Here is a 23,166-nt window from a genome sequence, read left to right as displayed (position 1 = left end):
TTATTTATATTATACTAGGGAGTATTGTTATTATATATGTTGGTGTCCTTTAAACTCTGCCAAATATCGTGCCTTTTATAGAATGTGAGCAACTTTTTCCCTCCATGCAAGTTGCATGAGTTTTAGTGTATTTCTCATGCAACTTGCATGAGCTTGATTTCCAGCTCATGATCTTTTGTATTATTGCTCGTCGACATAGATTTAAATATAAATAAATATAAAATATAAATAATTTATATAATTATTTATATATTATATTATATTCTCGTGCATAGTAGACTAGATATTTTTGGTCCGTTGCGTCGGGCGTTTCTTCTTGGCTCGGGTCCCGGTTTCGGATTTCCGAACGTCCTCGCGTACGATTTAATATAGTGTACTTTGCGTTTTGTAACTTGTACTCTTGTCGTTTTTAGACGTTCCTCATCAATATTTTGAACCTTTTTGATTGTACTTTGTACATTTGAGCTTTTTGGACCTTTGCGTCTTCAAATCGTCGTTTTCGCCTTTTGTCTTCGCACTTATTTAATATAAACGAATATCACTTGAAAATAGAACATTTGCAACTAAAATCTTGTCTTTCTTGGGGGATAATGCTATGAAATATATGTTCCTTTTTAGCCTTATCAGTATAAATAATGTATTGTAATAACGTAACACCGTTGTGTGAACTTAAACGTAATTACACGGATTAATGTAATGACGTGACTTATATTGTGTTTGTTAATAAAGTCTTCCGCTGTGTATTAAAAAAAAATGGTCGGTGTTACATATTTTTTCCTTCATCATTGCAACTATATTTTATTCGTCCCAGTTCGTCCCCTTGGGGAGCTCCTGTTCTATTTGTTCAGAAGAAAGATGGTTTGTTTCGTTTGTGCATTGATTATCGTGAATTGAACAAGCTTACTGTTAAAAACTGTTACCCTCTTCCTAGAATTGATGATCTGTTCGATCAGCTTCAAGGTTCGTCTATTTATTCTAAAATCGATCTTGGTTCCGGTTATCATCAACTGCGTGTTAAAGAATCTGATGTTCCGAAAACTGCTTTTCGCACCCGTTACGGTCACTACGAATTCCTCGTTTGGCGTTCGGATTGACAAATGCACCTGCTGTGTTCATGGACCTTATGAACCGTGTGTGCAAACCCTATCTGGACAAATTCGTTATTGTATTCATCGACAACATCCTTATTTATTCTAAGAGTGATGAAGAGCACGAAGAACATTTAAAGTTGGTGCTTGATCTGTTGAGGAAAGAAAAATTGTATGCTAAGTTCTCTAAGTGTGTTTTATGGTTAAGAGAAGTTCAATTCCTTGGACATATTGTTAGTAAACAGGGAATACAAGTTGATCCTGCCAAGATAGAGGCAATTGAGAAGTGGGAAATCCCTAAGACTCCTACTCAGGTTCGTCAGTTCCTAGGGTTGGCAGGTTATTATCGAAGGTTCATTCAAGATTTCTCTCGTATAGCGAAACCTCTGACTGCTTCAACGCACAAGGGGAAGAAGTATGAGTGGAAGGATGAACAAGAGACTACTTTTCAAACTTTGAAGAAGAAGTTGACTACCGCTCCGATATTGTCACTGCCTAAGGGTAATGACGATTTTGTTGTTTATTGTGATGCTTCGCGTCAGGGCTTTGGTTGTGTTTTGATGCAACGAAAGAAAGTTATTGCGTACGCGTCACGTCATTTGAAGAACCACGAACAGAATTATACAACCCATGATTTAGAGTTGGGAGTTGTTGTGTTTGCGCTTAAGATTTGGAGACATTATCTTTATGGGGTCAAGAGTACGGTGTACACGGATCACAAAAGTCTTCAACATATCCTTGACCAAAAATAGTTGAATATGAGGCAACGAAGATGGGTTGAGATGTTGAATGATTATGATTGTGAACTTTTATATCATCCAGGAAAAGCCAATATTGTGGCTGATGCGTTAAGTCGTAAAGAAAGGGTTGAACCTCGCAGATTTAGAGCTTTGAATATGACAATTCGAACTAACCTCGCAAGGCAGATTCTTGAGGCACAACAAGAAGCCTTAAAGGAGGAGAATTTTGTGAACGAGAATGTCAGAGGCATGGCTAAGAAGTTTGAGGTACGAGCAGATGGTACTAGATATTTTGTGGGACGACTTTGGGTTCCGAAGTATGGTGATCTGCGACAACTTGTTTTAGATGAAGCTCATAAGTCTAGGTACTCTATTCATCCTGGTTCAGGAAAGATGTATCATGATCTTAAGAAGCTATATTAGTGGCCTAATTTGAAAGCTGATGTGGCTACTTATGTGGCTAAGTGTTTGACCTGTGCTAAGGTTAAAGCTGAACATCAAAAACCGTCAGGACTTTTGGTGCGACCTGAGATTCTCGAGTGGAAGTGGGAAGGTATTACGATGGATTTTATTACGAAGTTACCGAGAGTTGCGGGTGGCTATGATACCATTTGGGTGATTGTAGATCGACTCACTAAGTCAGCCCACTTTTTGCCGATTAAGGAAACGGATTAGATGGAGAAGCTTACTCGTTTGTATTTGAAGGAGATTGTTTCTAGGCATGATGTTCCTGTATCAATCATTTCAGACCGAGACAGTCGATTTATATCGAGGTTTTGGCGATCCTTACAGGAAGCTTTAGGAACTAAGTTGGATATGAGCACCGCTTATCATCCGCAGACGGATGGTCAGAGTGAAAGGACCATTCAAACGTTAGAAGACATTTTGTGAGCGTGTGTTATTGATTTTGGTAATGGGTGGGATAGATATTTGCCGCTAGCTGAATTTTCTTATAACAACAGTTATCATGCAAGTATTAAAGCCGCACCATTTGAAGCTCTGTATGGTAGAAAATGTAGGTCTCCTATCTGTTGGAATAAGGTTAGGGATGCTCAACTTACAGGTCCAGAAATTATTTATGAGACTACCAAGAAGATCGTACAGATTAAGGAAAGATTGAGAATCGCCAGAAGTAGGCAAAAGAGTTATGCTAATAAGAGAAGGAACGATATTGAATTTCAGGTCGGTGATCGTGTTATGTTGAAGGTATCACCTTGGAAAGGTGTGATACGTTTTGGTAAAAGGGGAAAGTTGAGTCCTCGTTTTGTTGGACCTTTTGAGATTATTGAGAGGGTTGGACCCGTGGCTTATCGTTTGAAATTTCCACAAGAACTCAGTGCTGTTCATGATGTTTTTCATGTATCGAATTTAAAGTAGTGTTTGGCCGAAGCCGATGAGACTATTCCTCTGGAGGAACTTCATGTTGATAAGCAACTACATTTTATTGAGGAACCTGTTGAAATTATGGACCGAGAGGTTAAGACTCTTAAGCAGAGTAGAATTCCAATTGTTCGGGTTAGATGGAACGCCAGACACGGTCCCGAGTTCACTTGGGAGCGTGAAGATCAGATGAAGCAGAAGTACCCGCATTTGTTCCCAGATGCTGAGTCAGCCCCTGCACCTGCTTAAATTTCGGGACGAAATTTCCGTAACGGGAAGGTACTGTAACGACCCTAATTTTTCCGTTATCTTTTACCGTTAATTATTTAACGCCCGTTAACGGTTATTCATGCCACGTCATTTCAATGACCTATATTATTATTTTAGTAATAATATATTAATTATTATGTGTTAAATGAATATTTGTATTCATATTTTAAGTTATACGTTTCTACGTGTCGCGGATTTCTATCCGACGAATCTTTTCAGTTTTCAAACCAACGGTCGAGCTTTTGGGATTTTTAAGTCCTAATAATTTTTAAATATGATATTTTAATGTCTTATATTTATATATAGTGTTTATATATATTTTTTGTCGCGTAATTAATATATCTCTGAATTTTCAATCGCGTAGTCGTGTTTTCGCATTTTGGGTTTCGTTCGGGCATTCGGGCCACAAGCAAATACTCTTAGCATCAATTTAGCCCACAAGTGGGGCCCACCCATCATATTTCAGTCGAAAATTGTCAAGGGGAGGGGGTGGTTTTGCCATTTCTTCTAAATAGTGATTCATTTGATTAAAACACCAAAAATACTCCTCATTTTAACCATAGCTTTCATTTTAATATTCCTCTCTTCTCCTTTTCTTGTTTAGAATGACCACCATTCAGCAACATCATCATCTTCTTCAATAAAGCACTCAAATCAAAGGGCTTTCATTGTTTCCGGATTCTACATCTCGTTCTCTACGCGTTCATATCCTTTAATTCTTGAGTAGGGTATAAACCCTAACCCTAGATTTTCAATTTTTCTTTAATTTTTCTGTTTTTATATGTTATAATGATAGTATGATGCTTATATGTTATTGTATTGTTGATTGTATGCGTAGAAATGCTCGATTATATATGTTTTCGGTTTGATTGTTTTGGGACAGCAGTTTGATTGTTGTTTTCTGTATATATAACTGATATAAAAGTGAAATTAAAGTATTTAGATGAGTTCCTCTCATCAATACATTAATTTTAGACTCCGTATTCATGTCATTTCGATTCCCGGAGCTCTAGTTATGCTTAAAATAGTGTTTTGTTGAGATTAAATTGTGAAAACGAATTGGTACAGGTATGGTCCGACTTTGTGATTATATTTGGAGTCTTTAGGGTGTACTAATGTGTTAGGATTGATGATGGGATGAACTTTCATGTTCGGGTCATCGAAATCCGAGCCACGGATAACTCGGTATGACTAAAACATGTTTTTGAACGGATTAAAGCTACAAGTTGATTTATGGCTATAAGTCACGACTTGTTTGCTGTTCTTGGGGTTTTATTGAGCACACTAATGTTTTGGGTGGGTTGGTTAGGCGAAGATATACATAAGACTCGCCAAAAACTGATTCCCGGGGCTCAAGTTATGACCCGATGAACTTTTAATTAAAACTTATGGTTATTAATTATGACTTATGATATAAATAATGAATTTCATTATTAATAAATTACTTATGATATAAAAAGTAATTATTTAATTTAAGACTTATGATATATATATTTACTATATCATTTATTAATTAATTATGATTTAATTAAACATTTAATTAAAATTATGATTAATAATACTTTTATTGTTAATGAAAAATACTTATGGTAACTATTAAATTTATATTATGAGATTATTATAATAAGACTTATAATAAGGATTAATTAATTATCGTATTATTATAAGGCTTAGTTATTATTATTATTTGCTACAATAAACACTATTTGCTACAGTAAACACTATTTGTTACAGTAAAATACTATTTGATGTCGACGAACTAGCAAACAAAAACGGAAAAGGCGGCCATGCGATCGCATGGCAAAAATATTGAAAACTCATGCGATCGCATGAGCTACAGTAAATCGAAAAGTATTATAAATACGCCAGATTTCTGCACGAACTCTTCACACTTTAATTTTCTTTAATTAATTTTTATATTTATAATTATAATTATAATTTAAGTTTAATAATAATAAGATATATACGAGGGTGTTTTAATTCAGGTTTCAAACCGCTTTAAGCTAAGAAAATATTGGGTATTGTTCGGGGTATTGTTCTTGAATCCAAGGCCAACTATACAGTCGTCTACCATCATTACGTCTACGCAATTTACCTACAATATTGAATCGCAATATTGAACTGTGAGTTTATAGTCTCCCTTTTTAAATACTTTAAATATGTTTGGGCTGAGAATACATGCAATTTATTTTAAACGCAATAAGACACAAGTACATACTAAATTCTACACTGAGTTAAACCAAAAATCCCTTAGCTTTGGTAACTAGTAGCTGCCAGTACATAGGATATGGACTGGTGGGCGCGCATAATTGTATATGGATCCATAGGGCTTGACATCCCCGTCCGAGCTAGAGCGCTAGCCTTTTAACGGATGTATGTTATTTGAGTTTAAGATACGTTGGTTTGCGTGTATTAAAACGAATGGGGTAATTATCACTATAGCGTTAAGTTTAGTTACCAGGGTGCTCTGTTATGTAGAATCTATTGATAAACTTTTGATGAAATCTTGTGGTCTATCTTTATATATGTTTATGACTCGAGCAATTAAACCTATAACTCACCAACATTCGTGTTGACTTTTTAGCATGTTTTATTCTCAGGTCCTTAGAATGCTTCCGCAGTGATGTGCGTGTTGCCTGCATGGAGTCTCTCATGCTTTGTACAAAGTTTATTGCATTCAAAATAAAACTGCGTTGTGTAATAAATAATTGGACTGTGATGTCAACCTGTAAATTAAAGACTTATGTATTTTGGGGTTTTGCTTATACCTAAGCACTTGCCCACATGTTTATAACTTTCTATGTTTAGAAATTCACTTATTTTAATGAATGCAATATTTTATCAAAACGTATCATATAGAGGTCAAAACCTCACTGTGGAATCAATGATTAACGTGCCGCGTCAATAGCGATTTTGATGGATCGTTACAGTTGGTATCCGAGCTTGAGATCATAGGGAACCAGAAATTACATTAGTGTGTTTAACTGGTAATTGTTAGGATGCATTAGTGAGTCTGGACTATGACCATATCTGTTTTTACTGATTTTTGCTTATCATTTGGTCAAAAACATTATATGTGATATATTTATATGCTAACGTAATTGTTGTTTCAATTATATGATAGATGACTTCTTCTAATCCTATTATTTTGTACGACTCGGAATCGGACACTGAATCTATTATATCCACAACTGAAAAGGGCGTTTCAATACCTATTAAAGAAGAAATTGTGTTAGCCGGGGAATCTCAACTCCCGGTAAACCCAGAGGAGGTTCCAGCTCCACCCAGCTTTAGTTTTCCGGAGCCACAGTATCGTTGGCATGGACCCATGATCCCTGGAGTAAACGAGGATCGTCTATTTCTAAACAAGTATGGACATTGGTCCAGATATACCGCCGACGGGCGGGTTATGCCGATTACGCCTGGCAGATTTCGGTTCATGACCACCGGTACATATTCTCGCAGTTCGTCATCATATTCTCCTACACATGACTCAGACAGTTCGTCATCAGACGAAATCAGTAAGGAGGAGGATTTCGCTAATGAAATAAAAGAGGTCACTAAGGAGAAATTCCAACTTGCTATAGATTATAAAAACAACCACAATAATAAAAAGTCCTTAACTATTAAAAAGGAACATGACCATTCGATCCGTAACTACCCTTATTGTATTAAACCCACTGAGGCAAAGGGTACCTCAAAACCCCAACCAAAAATAAAATACACTGCCAGAATGTCTGTCGGACCATGTGCACACAAACAATTGGCAGAGAGAACCAAATGGGAAGAAGTTTCTGATAGTTCTGAATAAACGACCTCGCAACCATAAATCTTCCATGCACTATTTTATTGCTTATGTGTGCTACTCTATCTTGTTATGTAAAATATGCATATGTAAAATATCGGTATTGTATGGTATTGTATTATTTTGGTTTATTAATAATAAATGCATGGAATGATTATTTGTATTATTACTACTTCTTATTATTATTATTACATAATAACGTAGTAACATGCTATAATTTTTTATAGTGGAATATTATTAGGATTTTAGTAGTTAATTCCTTGTACTAGCTATTATGTATGAACTTAACGGGAAGGTAATACCCTAGAAATAATTATAAAATGATAATAAGAAGAAAAGGCTTTTTATAATAATTGGTTCATATTATTAATATGCTACGATTAACTATTGACAACTCATTTTACCTATAATATTCTATATGATTAAATTATCTCTGTTGTATTTATTGAAGAAACATGTCTCAAATGTCGGATGCTGAGTTTGAGGAACTAGTCGAGAAACGTGTGAATGAAAGAATTGCTACAGCTGAGGCAGCAAAAGCAACAGCCGAAGCAGCAGCCAAAGCAGCAGCCGTAAACACAAACTCACGAAACGGATGCTCATACAAAACTTTTCAAGGATGCAAACCACAGACGTTTAGTGGAACCGAGGGACCAGTCGGTCTAACCCGATGGTTTAAAAATATGGAGTCCGTTTTCAAAATCAGTAATTGTGCGAATGGAGACAAGTCAAAGTATGCTTCGTGCACGTTGCAAGACAGTGCACTTACTTGGTGGAACAATTATGCTAAAGCAGAAGGAATAGATACGGCATATGATATCTCTTGGGAAGAACTGAAAAAGATGCTAATTGAGGAGTACTGTCCTCGAAACGAGATCATAAAAATGGAATCTGAGTTACGTAATCTGAAGGTTATCGGCGCGAATCTCAGTAACTATGAAAAGCGTTTCATGGAACTAACCTTGTTGTGTCCCGAATTGGTGCCAAACGAGAAACGAAAGATAGAAATGTATATTGACGGTTTATCGATCAATATCAAAGGAAATGTTACATCGTCCAAACTGAATACGATGCAGGAAGCCATGACAATGGCACACCAACTCATGGACCAGATCACAGAGAGTTCGATTAAGGCACCAATTACCGAAGTCAAGATAACTGAAGGAAAGAGGAAATGGGAAGACTATAAGGGCAAAAGTACTCAACTGAAGAAACAAGAAACTTTTAAAGGTAAACAAGATGGGGCAACTGCAAGTCCAAACTATAAGGGACCCCATCCGTTCTGCAAAAGATGTTACACACATCATGCAGGTTATTACCAAGTGGTCTGTGATAAGTGCAACAAGAAAGGACATGTGGCGAAAGATTGTTATGCCACCGTTTCTGAAGTAAAGACAAAACCGACCGATGTCAAGAAATGTTTTCGATGCGGGAAGCCTGGTCACTTTATAAATCAATGCCCTGATAAGGAGAAGAACAAAGAACCCGCACGTGGGAGGGCATTTAATGTTAGTACCAGTGAAGCACGTGAGGATCCTAATCTTGTCACGGGTACGTTTACCGTTAATAATCAACTAGCTTCTATTATGTTTGATACGGGTGCTGATAGAAGTTATATGTGTAAAGACTTTAGTTCTAAACTAAAATGTGCATCATTACCTCTAGACGATAAATATACTATTGAATTAGCTAATGGTAAACTGATAAAAGCCGATAAAATTTGCCATGGTTGCGAAATAAATCTCGCTGGTGAAACCTTCGAAATCGATTTGATACCCGTAGAATTAGGAAGTTTTGACGTAATCGTTGGCATGGACTGGATGTCCAAAACAAGAGCGGAAGTTGTTTGCGGTGAGAAAGCAATCCGCATCCCTCGTAAGTATGAAACGTCATTAATGATTTATGGGGAGAAGAGCAACTCAAAGCTGAACTTTATCAGCTGTATGAAGGCCCAGAAACTTATAAGAAAAGGTTGTTATGCTATTCTGGCACACATAAAGAAGATCGATACTGAAGAAAGAAGCATTAATGACATGCCGGTTGTAAGAGAATATCCCGGAGTATTTCCAGAAGAATTACCGGGGCTACCTCCACACAGATGTGTAGAATTCCAGATTGATCTCATACCAGGAGCTGCACCTGTAGCCTGATCTCCATATAGACTTGCACCTTCAGAAATGAAAGAATTACAAGACCAGTTGCAAGAATTATCGGACCGTGGATTTATTCGTCCTAGTTTTTCACCTTGGGGTGCTCCTATTCTGTTCGTCAAGAAGAATGATGGATCTATGAGAATGAGCATAGATTACCGAGAATTAAACAAATTAACGATCAAGAATCGGTACCCATTACCGAGGATTGATGATTTGTTTGATCAATTGCAAGGATCAAGTGTTTATTCTAAGATTGATCTACGCTCCGGATATCATCAGCTGAGAGTAAAGGAAGAAGATGTTTCTAAAACCGCGTTCAGAACCCGTTACGGTCACTATGAAATTTTTAGTCATGCCTTTTGGATTGACTAATGCTCCAGCAGTATTCATGGATCTAATGAATCGCATCTGTAGACCGTATTTAGACAAATTTGTCATTGTTTTTATCGACGACATATTGATTTACTCGAAGAACAATGAAGAACATGAACAACACTTAAGACTGGTACTTGAGATACTCAAGAAAGAAGAACTGTACGCAAAATTTTCGAAGTGTGATTTTTGGTTACAAGAAGTACAGTTTTTGGGCCATGTTGTCAGTAAACATGGAATTAAAGTTGACCCTGCCAAGATCGAAGCCATTAGTAAATGGGAAACACCGAAGACTCCAACACAAATCCGCTAATTCTTAGGTCTTGCTGGTTACTACCGAAGATTCATTCAAGATTTCTCTAGATCGCCAAACCCTTAACTGCATTGACTCAAAAGGGAAAGAAGTATGATTGGTCCATGGAACAGGAATCCTCATTCCAGTTATTAAAGAAGAAGTTAACGTCTGCACCCATTTTGTCATTACCAGAAGGAAATGATGATTTCATGATCTATTGTGACGCTTCGCGCCAAGGTTTAGGATGTGTATTAATGCAACGCACAAAAGTTATCGCATATGCCTCACGACAACTAAAAATTCATGAAAAGAACTATACGACGCATGATTTAGAACTTGGAGCAGTAGTTTTTGCACTCAAAATATGGAGACACTATCTATATGGCACCAAGTGTACAGTGTACACTGACCATAAGAGTCTTCAGCATATTTTTGATCAAAAACAACTCAATATGAGGCAACGTCGCTGGGTAGAGTTGTTAAACGATTACGATTGTGAAATCCATTACCACCCCGGAAAGGCTAATGTTGTAGCTGATGCCCTAAGTCGAAAAGAAAGAGTAAAACCTCTTAGGGTCCGAGCTTTGAATATTACAATTCGTACTGATCTCATAAAGCAAATTCAAGCAGCACAGTTAGAAGCTTTAAAAGAAGAAAACGAAAAAGGCGAAATGAGCAAAGGGTTAGAAAAACAACTTGAAGTAAAAGCCGATGGAACCCTGTATTTTGCTGGTAGGATATGGGTACTAAAACATGGTAACCTAAGGCAACTAGTACTGGATGAAGCACAAAAAACGAGGTACTCAATTCACCCAGGAAATGGGAAAATGTACCACGATCTCAAAAAGTTTTATTGGTGGCCTAATATGAAGACAGAAATTGCTACTTATGTAAGCAAATGTTTGACGTGTGCAAAGGTCAAAGCTGAGCACCAAAAGCCGTCAGGATTACTGCAACAATCGAAAATTCCGCAGTGAAAATGGGAAAGAATAACCATGGATTTCATTACGAAATTGCCAAGGACTACAAGTAGTCATGATACTATTTGGGTGATAGTTGATTGTCTAACTAAATCAGCTCACTTTCTACCAATAAAGGAGACAGACAGTATGGAGAAATTAGCACGCCTATATTTGAAGGAAGTAGTTTCCAGGCATGGTGTACCTATCTCCATCATATCTGATCGCGACACCCGATTCACATCACGTTTCTGGCAGTCATTACAAAAAGCATTGGGAACTCGATTAGATATGAGCACCGCTTATCACCCACAGACAGATGGTCAAAGTGAAAGAACAATACAAACATTGGAAGACATGTTACGGGCATGCGTGATTGACTTTGGAACCAGTTGGGATCGACACTTACCGTTGGCAGAATTTTCATACAATAACAGCTATCATACGAGCATCAACGCAGCGCCATTTGAAGCACTTTACGGTAGAAAGTGCAGATCTCCTATCTGTTGGAGTGAAGTAGGAGAAAGACAACTTACTGGACCAGAAATTATTCATGAAACCACCGACAAGATCATTCAAATACAACAGCGATTGAAAACGGCCATGAGTCGCTAAAAGAGTTATGCTGATGTAAGAAGAAAACCGCTAGAATTTCAAGTGGGTGACAAAGTCATGTTGAAAGTGTCACCCTGGAAAGGCGTTGTACGATTCGGTAAACGAGGAAAGCTAAGTCCTAGGTACGTAGGACCCTTTGAAATCACCGAAAGAATTGGAGCAGTTGCTTATCGATTAAAGCTACCGCAAGAACTTAGTAGTATTCACGACACATTTCACGTGTCAAATTTGAAGAAATGTTTAGCTGAAGAGGATGTCGTAATTCCTCTTGACGAAATACGAATCAATGATAAACTCCATTTTGTCGAAGAACCTGTTGAAATCATGGACCGTGAGGTCAAACAATTAAAACAAAGCAAAATACTAATAGTTAGAGTTCGTTGGAAAGCAAGACGAGGACCCGAGTTTACTTGGGAACGTGAAGATCAAATGAAGCAAAAGTATCCACATTTGTTCACTGATATCGCTCATGAAACAGGTACTACTCAAAATTTCGGGACGAAATTTTCTTTAACGGGGAGGTACTGTGATGACCCGAAAATTTTTTACTTATTTAAACCAATTCTCTATACGATTTATTATTTTAACACGTTAAACAAAGTCTGTTAGATTGAGTCTCAAAATTTTAGAACTGTTTCATATATACAATTACATTTGATTACTCTCGACGATTCATGAACAATTATATGTATGTATGTATGTATGTATGTATGTATCTATATATATATATATATATATATATATATATATATATACAAGTAAAAACGACTTTCCTACAGTAAAACACTATTTGCTACAGTAAAAATGACTTTGCTACAGTAAAACACTATTTGCTACAGTAACCACTATTTGCTACAGTGAAACCATATTTTGCTACAGTAAAACACTATTTGATGTCGACGAACTAGCAAACAAAAACGGAAAAGGCGGCCATTCGATCACATGGAAAAAACACTGAAAACTCATGCGATCGCATGAGCTACAGTAAATCGAAAAGTATTATAAATACGCCAGATTTCTGCACGAACTCTTCACACTTTAATTTTCTTTAATCAATTTTTATATTTATAATTATAATTATAATTTAAGTTTAATAATAATAATAAGATATATACGAGGGTGTTTTAATTCGGGTTTCAAACCGCTTTAAGCTAAGGAAATATTGGGTATTGTTCTTGAATCCAAGGCCAACCATACAGTCGTCTACCATCATTACGTCTACGCAATTTACCTACAATATTGAATCGCAATATTGAACTGTGAGTTTATAGTCTCCCTTTTTAAATACTTTAAATATTTTTGGGCTAAGAATACATGCAATTTATTTTAAACGCAATAAGACACAAGTACATACTAAATTCTACACTGAGTTAAACCGAAAATCCCTTAGCTTTGGTAACTAGTAGCTGCCAGTACATAGGATATGGACTGGTGGGCGCGAATAATTGTATATGGATCCATAGGGCTTGACATCCCCGTCCGAGCTAGAGCGCTAGCCTTTTAACGGACGTATGTTATTTGAGTTTAAGACACGTTGGTTTGCGTGTATTAAAACGAATGGGGTAATTATCACTATAGCGTTAAGTTTAGTTACCAGGGTGCTCTGTTACGTAGAATCTATTGATAAACTTTTGATGAAATCTTGTGGTCTATCTTTATATATGTTTATGACTCGAGCAATTAAACCTATAACTCACCAACATTTGTGTTGACTTTTTAGCATGTTTTATTCTCAGGTCCTTAGAATGCTTCCGCTGTGATGTGCTTGTTGCCTGCATGGAGTCTCTCGTGCTTTGTACAAAGTTTATTGCATTCAAAATAAAACTGCGTTGTGTAATAAATAATTGGACTGTGATGTCAACCTGTAAATTAAATACTTATGTATTTCGGGGTTTTGCTTATACCTAAGCACTCGCGCATATGTTTATAACTTTCTATGTTTAGAAAGTCACTTATTTTAATGAATGTAATATTTTATCAAAACGTATCATATAGAGGTCAAAACATCACTGTGGAATCAATGATTAACGTGCCGCGTCAATAGCGATTTTGACGGGTCGTTACACGCGCTAGCAATTTATAATCGGAATGTTTAGTACTTCGTATTTAGTTGAAGATACACTTGTTCGGTGTATATTATTTATTGTGTTTGGCAAGGGTAAATAAATGGTTAAGTGGTTACCAGGTGGCTCACGAAAAATGGAATAATATTTTTATATGTTTTCTAGCATATAATTTTGTGGTCCAAAAAGGAGTTTTTATGTTTTCAAACATAAATTTTTATGGTTTAAATTAAATATTGTTCGCAATATTAAACCTATAATTCACTCAACATTTTTGTTGACAATTACTAGCATGTTTTATTCTCAGGTTCATGATTGATTGCTTCCGCTGTGCTTAGAGAGTCTGCATATTTATGATGGCAGCTTTTGTTAAACATTAACTTGCATCCTATTTTGATACATTTAATAGTGGATGTCGTTGACTTGTTTTGGTCAACTTTTGGTTAAGTAATAATGTATGGTTCTTCTAAACTTACACATTTTGGTAGGTTTCCTTTATAGAAAATCATTTTTAAATAAAGAATGCAAGGTTATTTATCAAATTCATATAGAGTTATGATCAAGCTGTGGGACCAAGATAACGATGGTCCTCAAGTGTACTTTGACGGGTCGTTTCAATTACCTCCAACCACTTGAGCCCCGGTGACTCCACATAATAGATAAATGTAGCTATCGTATATTTTAAAGGAGTATGATAGTAAATTGAATGGCTAGATTCATTTTTTGAAACCTGCATTTTCGAAGCGATAACTATGCACCTATTGCTAGAGTTTTCCGATTTGAAGAATTAAAAACGTAAATTATCCATTTTTGATATCTATTTGCCAACACTAAAATTCAATTATTTACGATTTTTAATCGTAATAATCAAAAAATCGCGCAATATCAAACACACCCTTAATTAAATAAATAATGACATGGAAACTAAAAGTTAATATTCGGCATCATCCTTGAGTTAACATATCAACAGAATTAAATTAAAGTGTAATTAATTACAATTAAGGAAATATCACAATCACATTTTATTTTATTTAGGTAAAATTATACGAATAGCCCTTGTGATTTGCTTAAAAACTGACGGATAATCCAAACTTAATTTTTACTAAATAGTCCAGAAGTATGAACTTATTCCACAAATAATCCAATTTTCTGTCAACCGTTAATTTTATCCGTTAACTCATAGCATGTGTCAGGCATCAGAGGGTATTTTTCATCATTTAAACCTCTCCATTTTTCCATATCTAATTCATTTTCCATTTTTGTCCTTTAAATCACCTAAACCCTAACCCTTCTCTCCCCAACTATTCATGTTCCCCAACTCAACCCTAACCCTTCTTCGCCAGAAATCCCTTTTACTCCGGTAGCTTCTTCGCCAGAAATCCCTTTCACTCCGGCAGCGTTTTCAGCGCCTTCATCTTCTCCTACACTCATATCCCTTCCTAACCAATTTTGAATCAAATGTACACTCTTAAATCCACAAATCTAATTTACACGCTCCCCTAACTCTAATTTTATCAATTACACGAACAAAACACACTTCTATATGCTCATGTTTAAACCCTGACTTACTTTTAGGGGTTTTAGGGTTTGATAACAACATCGCCTCTTTAAATCCGATTAATTTATTAGAAAATTATGAAGATTTCGTATCGTCTTTCGTTACTGCATCGCAGGTATCTTTTTCATTGATAAGTTAATTATATATGTAAAATAAATTTATAGTGTTGATAGTGATGAAAAATTGATTTTTTTTATCACCAATATTATCATGTGCTTTAACACCAACTTGAATTTGTTTATCAAATTTATGCTAGCTGATTCAAGTACTATGGTTAGAGTAGATGGAGAATCTACTAAAACTGCATCTACAATATTTGTGAGTCGATTTTTAGCTCATTATTCGTTAATATGCAGCTTTAATGATACTCGTATATGCTAACTCAGAATTCGTGTAAAATTAATTAATTAATTAATTATTAACTCTTACATACTAACTGTGTTGGGAAAAAAATGTAGTTTTAGTTATATCCGATTGTAGTTTTGAGTTTGCGTTCACATTACAACCGGTCCTTCAACTTCGGCTATATTTACACAACGACCCCTCAAATTTACGGGGTTAAAAGTATAAATATATAATTTTATTAAAATAAAAGAAACTAATATCACCCGAATTTATAACGTGTTCTATCTTCTCGCTCGGTGCGAGTTAAATTTTTCCGAGGCCACCGTTCAATTCGGAAAAATCTTACAAAACCAACGGGACTAACTATACGCGAAACGGACTATTTTTAAAAAAACACTAAACACAACGACAACCCGTATCTTCCCGCTCGCCACGAGTTAAATTTTTTCGACGGCAGCGTCAGACTCGAAATAATTTTATGAACAAAATGAAATTAACCACGTTCGAAACGGACACTTTTTAAAAAACGCTAAACACAACGACAACCCGTATCTTTCTGCTCACCGCGAGTTAAATTTTTCCGACAGCACCGTTACACTCGAAAAAATTTATTGAACAAAACAAAACTAACTACGTTCGAAAAGGATACTTTTTAAAAAACGCTAAACACAGCGACATCTAAAACGGCGCTTAACACATGGGTCGTGTTCCCCTCTGTAAATACACAACGCTACGTTAAATATGAATACGCAGCCCGAAAGCCCCCGCAGCAACGCGCGGGCCGATCCGAACTAGTTGAATCTAGTTGGTAAAAAACTTTCTTAGGGTGAGTTTTGGATGCATGTTTAATGTGTTTAATAATTGATAAAGCTTTGTATAATTAGTCGATTTGTAGAAACAGATACGTTGAAGATTGATTATTATCATTCAAAGTTGGTTTAGTTTTGATCTTGTAAATTTGATAATAAAGATAATAAAGTTTTGATTTTTAGGGTTTTTGTTTCTTTTGATCTTGTGAATTTGGATAGAACAAGTTGAAGCTTCGTGGGGTAAGAAGATGCAAATACCGAATATACCCTCACATGATTGGCACATGCCTGAGTTGAGTTAACAGAGGAGAATTAATGTCCATGACGATTTTGAACAATCTATGGAATAAATTCATACTTCTGGCCTATTTAGTTAAAAAAATCAAGTTTGGACTATCTGTGTATTTTTGAGCAAACCATGAGGACTATTCATGTAATTAAGTCTTTTCTGGAGTATATCGTTATAAACATACTTATACATATGATATTCCTAAGATACACATCAACAATATATTTCTCAATCTAAAAAAGTTTCTTCTTGCCTCAAAAGCTATACATACATTATATATCATGACAGGTTCTTTAACCAAAACTCATATCATGAATATGCATCACATAATATCATTAATTAACAAACTTGCAACTCATCACACCCTTCGTTTTCATATATAGTAGACAATCTCAATCTAAAGGATCGAACGGCTGCCAATCGAGCTTTCTTTATCTTTCTTATGGATCCTGATCGCGACACTCTTAAACCGTTATTACCATTATTTTGTTGTTGTCTATACTTTGTATTTTCATTTTCCTCCTCAACAATAACATTTATTTGACTAGTTTCCAATAACACCATAGGCGATATACGTGCCTTATTTTTTGTCCTTTTGTGGGAATCCGCGTTTGTACTGGAGCTAGAGCTGGAGCTGGAGTCAAGAGCGGTACTTGCTTTAACTGCTAGTGCGGCCATATCTGAGGCACTAAGACGATGACTAAGCATCGTTTTAGGTAAAATAAAATAAATTTGTCCTGCATCAAGCTCATCTTCTACATTCAAAGGGATGAGATTTTCATCATAATATAATTTATCCGAGTTACAAATAAAAGAAGAAGGATCTTCTAGTTGAAGAACTTCAGAGACGAATATAGGAGTTGGGTATTGTCGTAATTCGCCTTTGTTTGAAATAACAAAAGCACAAGTCGATTTATGGATGGAGTGACCTGCAGAAGATAAACAAGCACCCATTTCGTTATATTGTCGATTTGTTGTTAACTATTCGTGTTTAGTAATTGGTGATCACCGGAGAGTTTGTAGAGAATGTGGTGTTAGAGATTATGAGGAAATGAAATGAAGTAGTGTTATTTATATAACAAACAAAGGAATTTAGGATGTAGTCGAGTATTATACTTGCTATTTATTTATATTTATTTATTATTTATTTTAGTTGGAAGTCCAAAAAGGAAGTGTGCAAAGTGTCACGGACTTATCTCGATAAGCTCACGTGCGGCACTTAGTCTCTACTAAGTCAGCCTTACTCGGACCTTATAACGATTCAAGTAACCAAAAGAGAAAATATTATAGAACAAGTGGAATTGAAGAAAATACTTATATTGCTTGAGAATGCTTTACAAGAGAGAATGTTTGAGATTTGAGGTGTGGTGTGCCAAATGAGGCCACCCCTATTTATACTACTCTTACATCAAAATGGATGGCTATGATTAAACTAAATCAATGGCTATGATCTAAGTACTAGAAACTTCATGACCTAGAAATATCTATGGAGTTTCCATACCATTCCATGGAAGAATCAAGGAGAGAATTCTAGACATCTTCCATATGCTTCTTGGGCCTTCCATGATTTGGGTTATAATCTTAGTGGGTTGGGCCACATAGTTGTTGGGTTGTGACATTCTCCCCCACCTAAGCTCGCGACGTCCTCGTCGTGTGATCCTCGTGATACTTCTTGATTTTGTCTGTGAACTGCCATAATATGTCTTCGGCTTCCCAGCTTGCTTCACTATCGGGCAAGTTACGCCACTTAACTAGGTATTCTCTATAGCTCGGCACACCTCGTCTCCGTACAGTTCGATGCAACAAGATATCTTCCACCTCACGATCAAACGAAGTTGCAACTGCCATTGGTGCACGTTTGGAAACTCCTCGTTCTGGGTTTTCCTCGTCTCCATGATAAGGTTTTAGAAAACTTACGTGGAAGACTGGATGAATCTTTAATTTGGGCGGTAGTTGAACTCGATAAGATACATTCCCAACACGTCCAATTACCGGGAATGGGCCTTCATATCTCCGGATCAATCCTTTGTGCACCTTCCTAAATGTTTTGAATTGTTGAGGTAAAAGCTTCACCATCACTTGGTCCCCAACTTTGAACTCAACATGTCGTCTTTTCTCATCCGCCCATTTCTTCATTTTCTTGGCGGCCTTATCTAGTGATGCTCGCGCCAAGTCGGCTTGTTCGTGCCACTCCTTCATCGTTCTATAAGCGGCTGGGCTGCTTCCATCATATGAAGCGGCCAAAGCATTCGGGGTCAAAGGTTGGCGTCCTGTCACCAACTCAAAAGGACTCTTCCCCGTGGACTCACTCCTTTGCATGTTATAAGAGAACTGAGCAATATCAAGAAGCTTAGCCCAATCATGTTGATTTGCACTTACATAGTGTCGAAGATAGAGCTCCAATAGTGCATTCACCCTTTCCGTCTGTCCATCCGTTTGGGAATGAAAACTCGTGGAGAAATTCAAGTCTGTCCCCATGATCTTGAACAACTCCGTCCAAAAACGCCCCGTGAACCTTGGATCTCGATCACTTACTATCACATGCGGTATCCCCCAATACTTCACCACATTCTTGAAAAATAATTTTGCGGTTTCATCCGCGGTAACTTCGGATGATGCGGCTATGAAGGTACCATACTTAGAAAACCGGTCTACCACGACTATAATACTCCCACACCCTTCCGACTTGGGTAAGCAAGTAATGAAGTCCATGGAAACACTCTCCCATGGTCCTTTCGGTGTAGGTAGCGGCTGTAATAGTCCTCCTGGTTGGCGTTGCTCTATCTTGTCTTGTTGGCATATTAGGCATGTCCGCACGTACGTCTCTACGTCGTCTTCCATCCTTGGCCAATAATAAGTGCCTTCTACTAATGTCAGCGTCCTCTTGATACCTGGATGACCAGCCCACTTTGAATCATGACACTCCTTCAAGATTGTTCGTCTAAGATCACCCCACCTAGGCACATATAACCGGTCTCCTTTGGTGAATAATAGATCACCCTTGAACCAAAACCTTCGCGTTTTCCCATCTCGAGCCAATCCAACAAGGTTTTTGGCTATAGAATCATGCTCTAATCCCTCCTTTATACGATCTTGAAGGAAGAATTGTGGTTTTGTGATCGCTGCAAACTCCGCCTTACGACTTAGGGCATCAGCTACCACATTGGCTTTCCCAGGCTTATACTCCAACACATAGTCAAATTCGGCTAGGAAGTCTTGCCAACGAGCTTGTTTAGGACTCAACTTCTTTTGGGTTTGAAAATAACTCGTTGCCACATTATCCGTTTTAATCACGAACCTTGATCCCAAAAGATAATGCCTCCATGTCCTCAAACAATGAACCACTGCCGTCATCTCCTTCTCCTGCACAGTGTACTTCCTTTCCGCCTCGTTAAGTTTTCGGCTTTCGAACGAGATTGGGTGACCCTCTTGCATTAGAACTCCTCCAATAGCAAAGTCCGATGCGTCTATGTGTAACTCGAACGGAATGGTCACATCCGGAAGTCTCAACACCGGTTCTTCCATGACCGCTCCTTTCAACTCTTCGAATGCTGCTTGACATTTCTCATCCCACAACCAAGCTTTGTTCTTCTTTAACAATTCTGTCAATGGAGCCGCTTTCGCCGAGTATTCCTTGATAAAACGACGATAGTAGTTTACTAAACCAAGAAAAGATCGTAAATCAGTCACCTTCATTGGTGCCTCCCACTCTTGAATTGCCTTGACCTTAGCCCCGTCCATGAGTAACTTCCCATTTTTAATTCGATGTCCAAGAAAATCCACCTCCTCTAATCCGAATGAACATTTCTCTAGCTTCACATACAACTCGTTGTCCCTTAGTACTTGAAATACTTGCTTCAAGTGCCTCACATGATCTTCCATGGTATCGCTATACACGACTATGTCATCCAAGTACACCACGACGAACTTGTCGAGGAAGTGGTGAAATAATTTGTTCATCAAAGTACAAAATGTGGCAGGGGCATTGGTTAAGCCAAAGGGCATGACTAGGAATTCATAAGCGCCATACCTCGTCACGCATGTGGTCTTAGCCTCATCTCCTTCGGCAATTCGGACTTGATAATATCCCGATCTCAAGTCTAACTTGGAGAAGTATCTCGCCTTCCCAAGTTGATCGAACAAATCAACAATAAGTGGGATTGGGTATTTGTTCTTGATAGTTACCTTGTTGAGTGCCCGGTAATCTATACACATCCTCAAGGACCCATCATTCTTTCTTTGAAATAGCACCGGAGCACCATACGGGGATTTTGACGGTCGGATGTATCCCGCATCCAGCAACTCCTTGAGTTGTCTTCGCAACTCCTCCAACTCGGGTGGTGGCATTCGGTATGGGGCTTTGGAAGGTGGTTTTGATCCCGGCTCCAACTCGATCGCATGGTCAACCTCCCTCCTAGGTGGTAACTTCTTTGGTAACTCCTTGGGCATGACATCCTTGAACTCATCAAGGACCTTCTTAATTTCCTTGGGTACCTCTAGTTCTCCCTTATCTTCAACCGTCTCTTGCTTTGCTACCGCTAAATAGCATGTCTCATTCTTGTTGTACCCCTTCTTGAATTGCATGGCCGAAAGTGACTTGGATGCACTCTTGCTTCCACGTTCGGTTGACACCATACAAGTCTTCTCACCATCCAAGATACACAGTGAATTAGCAAACGGCATAGGGAAACCGCATACCTTATCTAGGAACTCCATCCCAAGTACCAACTTGAAGTCGTCCATAGGCACGACTGAGAGATCAATCATTCCTTCCCATTCTCCAATCTTCACATATACGTCTTTAGCCACCCCACTAATCGGTCTGGCACTCGTGTTCACCGTCTTCATCATACCACTCTCTTTTGTTTCCTTAAGTCCTAGCCTTTTGGCTTCATCGGTGGAGATAAAGTTATGAGTTGCTCCCGTATCCACCAAAGCTCGTACCCGATCTCCACAAATGTTAATATCTACGAATTGGAGTCCTTTAGCCACTACCTTGGGTATCTCCGTCTTGGCCTTGATTGCGTTGAGGATATGCATTGATCCTATGCATCGCTCCTCATCCTGACAACCCGCCTTTTGAGCTTCCATAGCATGAAGGCTAGCTTTCTTCGGACAATCTCGGGCTCTATGCGGTCCATCACATATGAAACATCCATCATTCTTGTAAGAAGTTTTTATGCTCTTGTTATTCCCGGTTGGTGGTTTACGTGTATTATCATTCCTTGATTGGGCGGGCTTATCTCCCCCACCTTTCTCATGGCTCACCTTCTTATCTTTTGACTTGAACGAATCTTTCCTATTAGCATGGTCAACTAGTGCCTCCGCTTGAGCAATTGCGGTGGCAAGGTCTTGGACTCCTCGTCTCTCCAACTCCGTTTTAGCCCAAGGTTGCAAACCATCGAGAAAATAGAAGAGAAGAATATCATCGGGAATATCTGGGACCTCCAGGCTAAGGTTCGTGAATTCTTTAATATACTCCCGAATCGTCCCGGAATGATGTAATTTACGTAGACGACTCATCGCATCCTTTTGAGCATTCTTGGGGTAGAATTGATTCTTAAGTTCAGTAAGGAAATCATCCCAAGTATCAATAGTAACCGTACCTTTCTCGATATCTCCATATCGACGACGCCACCATAATGCTGCAGTATCCTTGAGGTAACGGGTTGCCGTCTTAATCTTCATTGCATCATCCACTATGTTGACTCCCTCCAAGTATTGTTCCATCTCCCATATAAAATCATCAATCGCTCGGGCTTCCCGCTTCCCCACGAACGGTGACGGCTTGGGAACGTCCACCTTCAGAGCATTGCATCCAGTGTTGCCACCCCCACTAGCCATGAATCTCAAACAAGAGTTCATGTTGGTTTGTAAATCCACGAGGCGTTGGTGAATAGTGGAGACCTCCCCCTCCATTTCGCCTCGCAACTTCGTAATCTCACCCATGAGCATACCCCTTAAGTCATGGATCTCACGTCGCATGTCAACGTCTAGCACGTTGATTGCACTCTTGCAATCATCTTTCAATTCGTCAAAGTCCCCGTCCAAACCATCCAAACGTTGGTGGACGTCTTCGACCTTTGCTTTCACGTCGTCCATGGATGTCTCTACATCCATGATCCTCTTGTCCAAGTTTGCGACAAAGTCTTTAGACGTACCTCGGTTCTTCTTGGCTCCTTGGCGAGTCTCTACCCGACCACGAGTCTCATCACCCATCACACCACTTGTTGCGCTCACATTCTTCTCGGTCTCGGTTGCCATCTCCTTGAATCGACCTTGCTCTTGATACCAAATGTCACGGACTTATCTCGATAAGCTCACGTGCGGCACTTAGTCTCTACTAAGTCAGCCTTACTCGGACCTTATAACGATTCAAGTAACCAAAAGAGAAAATATTATAGAACAAGTGGAATTGAAGAAAA

At 38.0% G+C, this 23,166-nt stretch overlaps 1 protein-coding gene and 1 long non-coding RNA gene across 2 annotated transcripts; one reads left to right on the top strand and one right to left on the bottom strand.

Moving 5' to 3' along the window:
- The first annotated feature begins 15,014 nt into the window (after positions 1–15,014).
- LOC139859083 (uncharacterized) lies at positions 15,015–16,926 on the top strand. The gene is made up of 3 exons (XR_011763116.1): positions 15,015–15,413; positions 15,555–15,616; positions 16,672–16,926. It is a non-coding gene; the product is annotated as an uncharacterized lncRNA (long non-coding RNA).
- A 154-nt stretch (positions 16,927–17,080) lies between these two features.
- On the bottom strand, positions 17,081–17,695 carry LOC139860463 (uncharacterized). The gene has a single exon (XM_071849237.1). The coding sequence runs from the start codon at positions 17,693–17,695 to the stop codon at positions 17,081–17,083; it is 615 nt and encodes a 204-aa protein (XP_071705338.1).
- Positions 17,696–23,166: the final 5,471 nt, after the last annotated feature.

This window comes from Rutidosis leptorrhynchoides, chromosome 1 (genome assembly GCF_046630445.1).
Source record: "Rutidosis leptorrhynchoides isolate AG116_Rl617_1_P2 chromosome 1, CSIRO_AGI_Rlap_v1, whole genome shotgun sequence".
Classification (NCBI taxonomy): domain Eukaryota; kingdom Viridiplantae; phylum Streptophyta; class Magnoliopsida; order Asterales; family Asteraceae; genus Rutidosis; species Rutidosis leptorrhynchoides.
This window is presented reverse-complemented; position numbering and strand designations above follow the sequence as displayed.

What these genes read in the sequence shown, in the direction of transcription:
- LOC139860463 (XM_071849237.1), bottom strand. Translation starts at nt 17,695, where the DNA reads ATGGGTGCTTGTTTATCTTCTGCAGGTCACTCCATCCATAAATCGACT.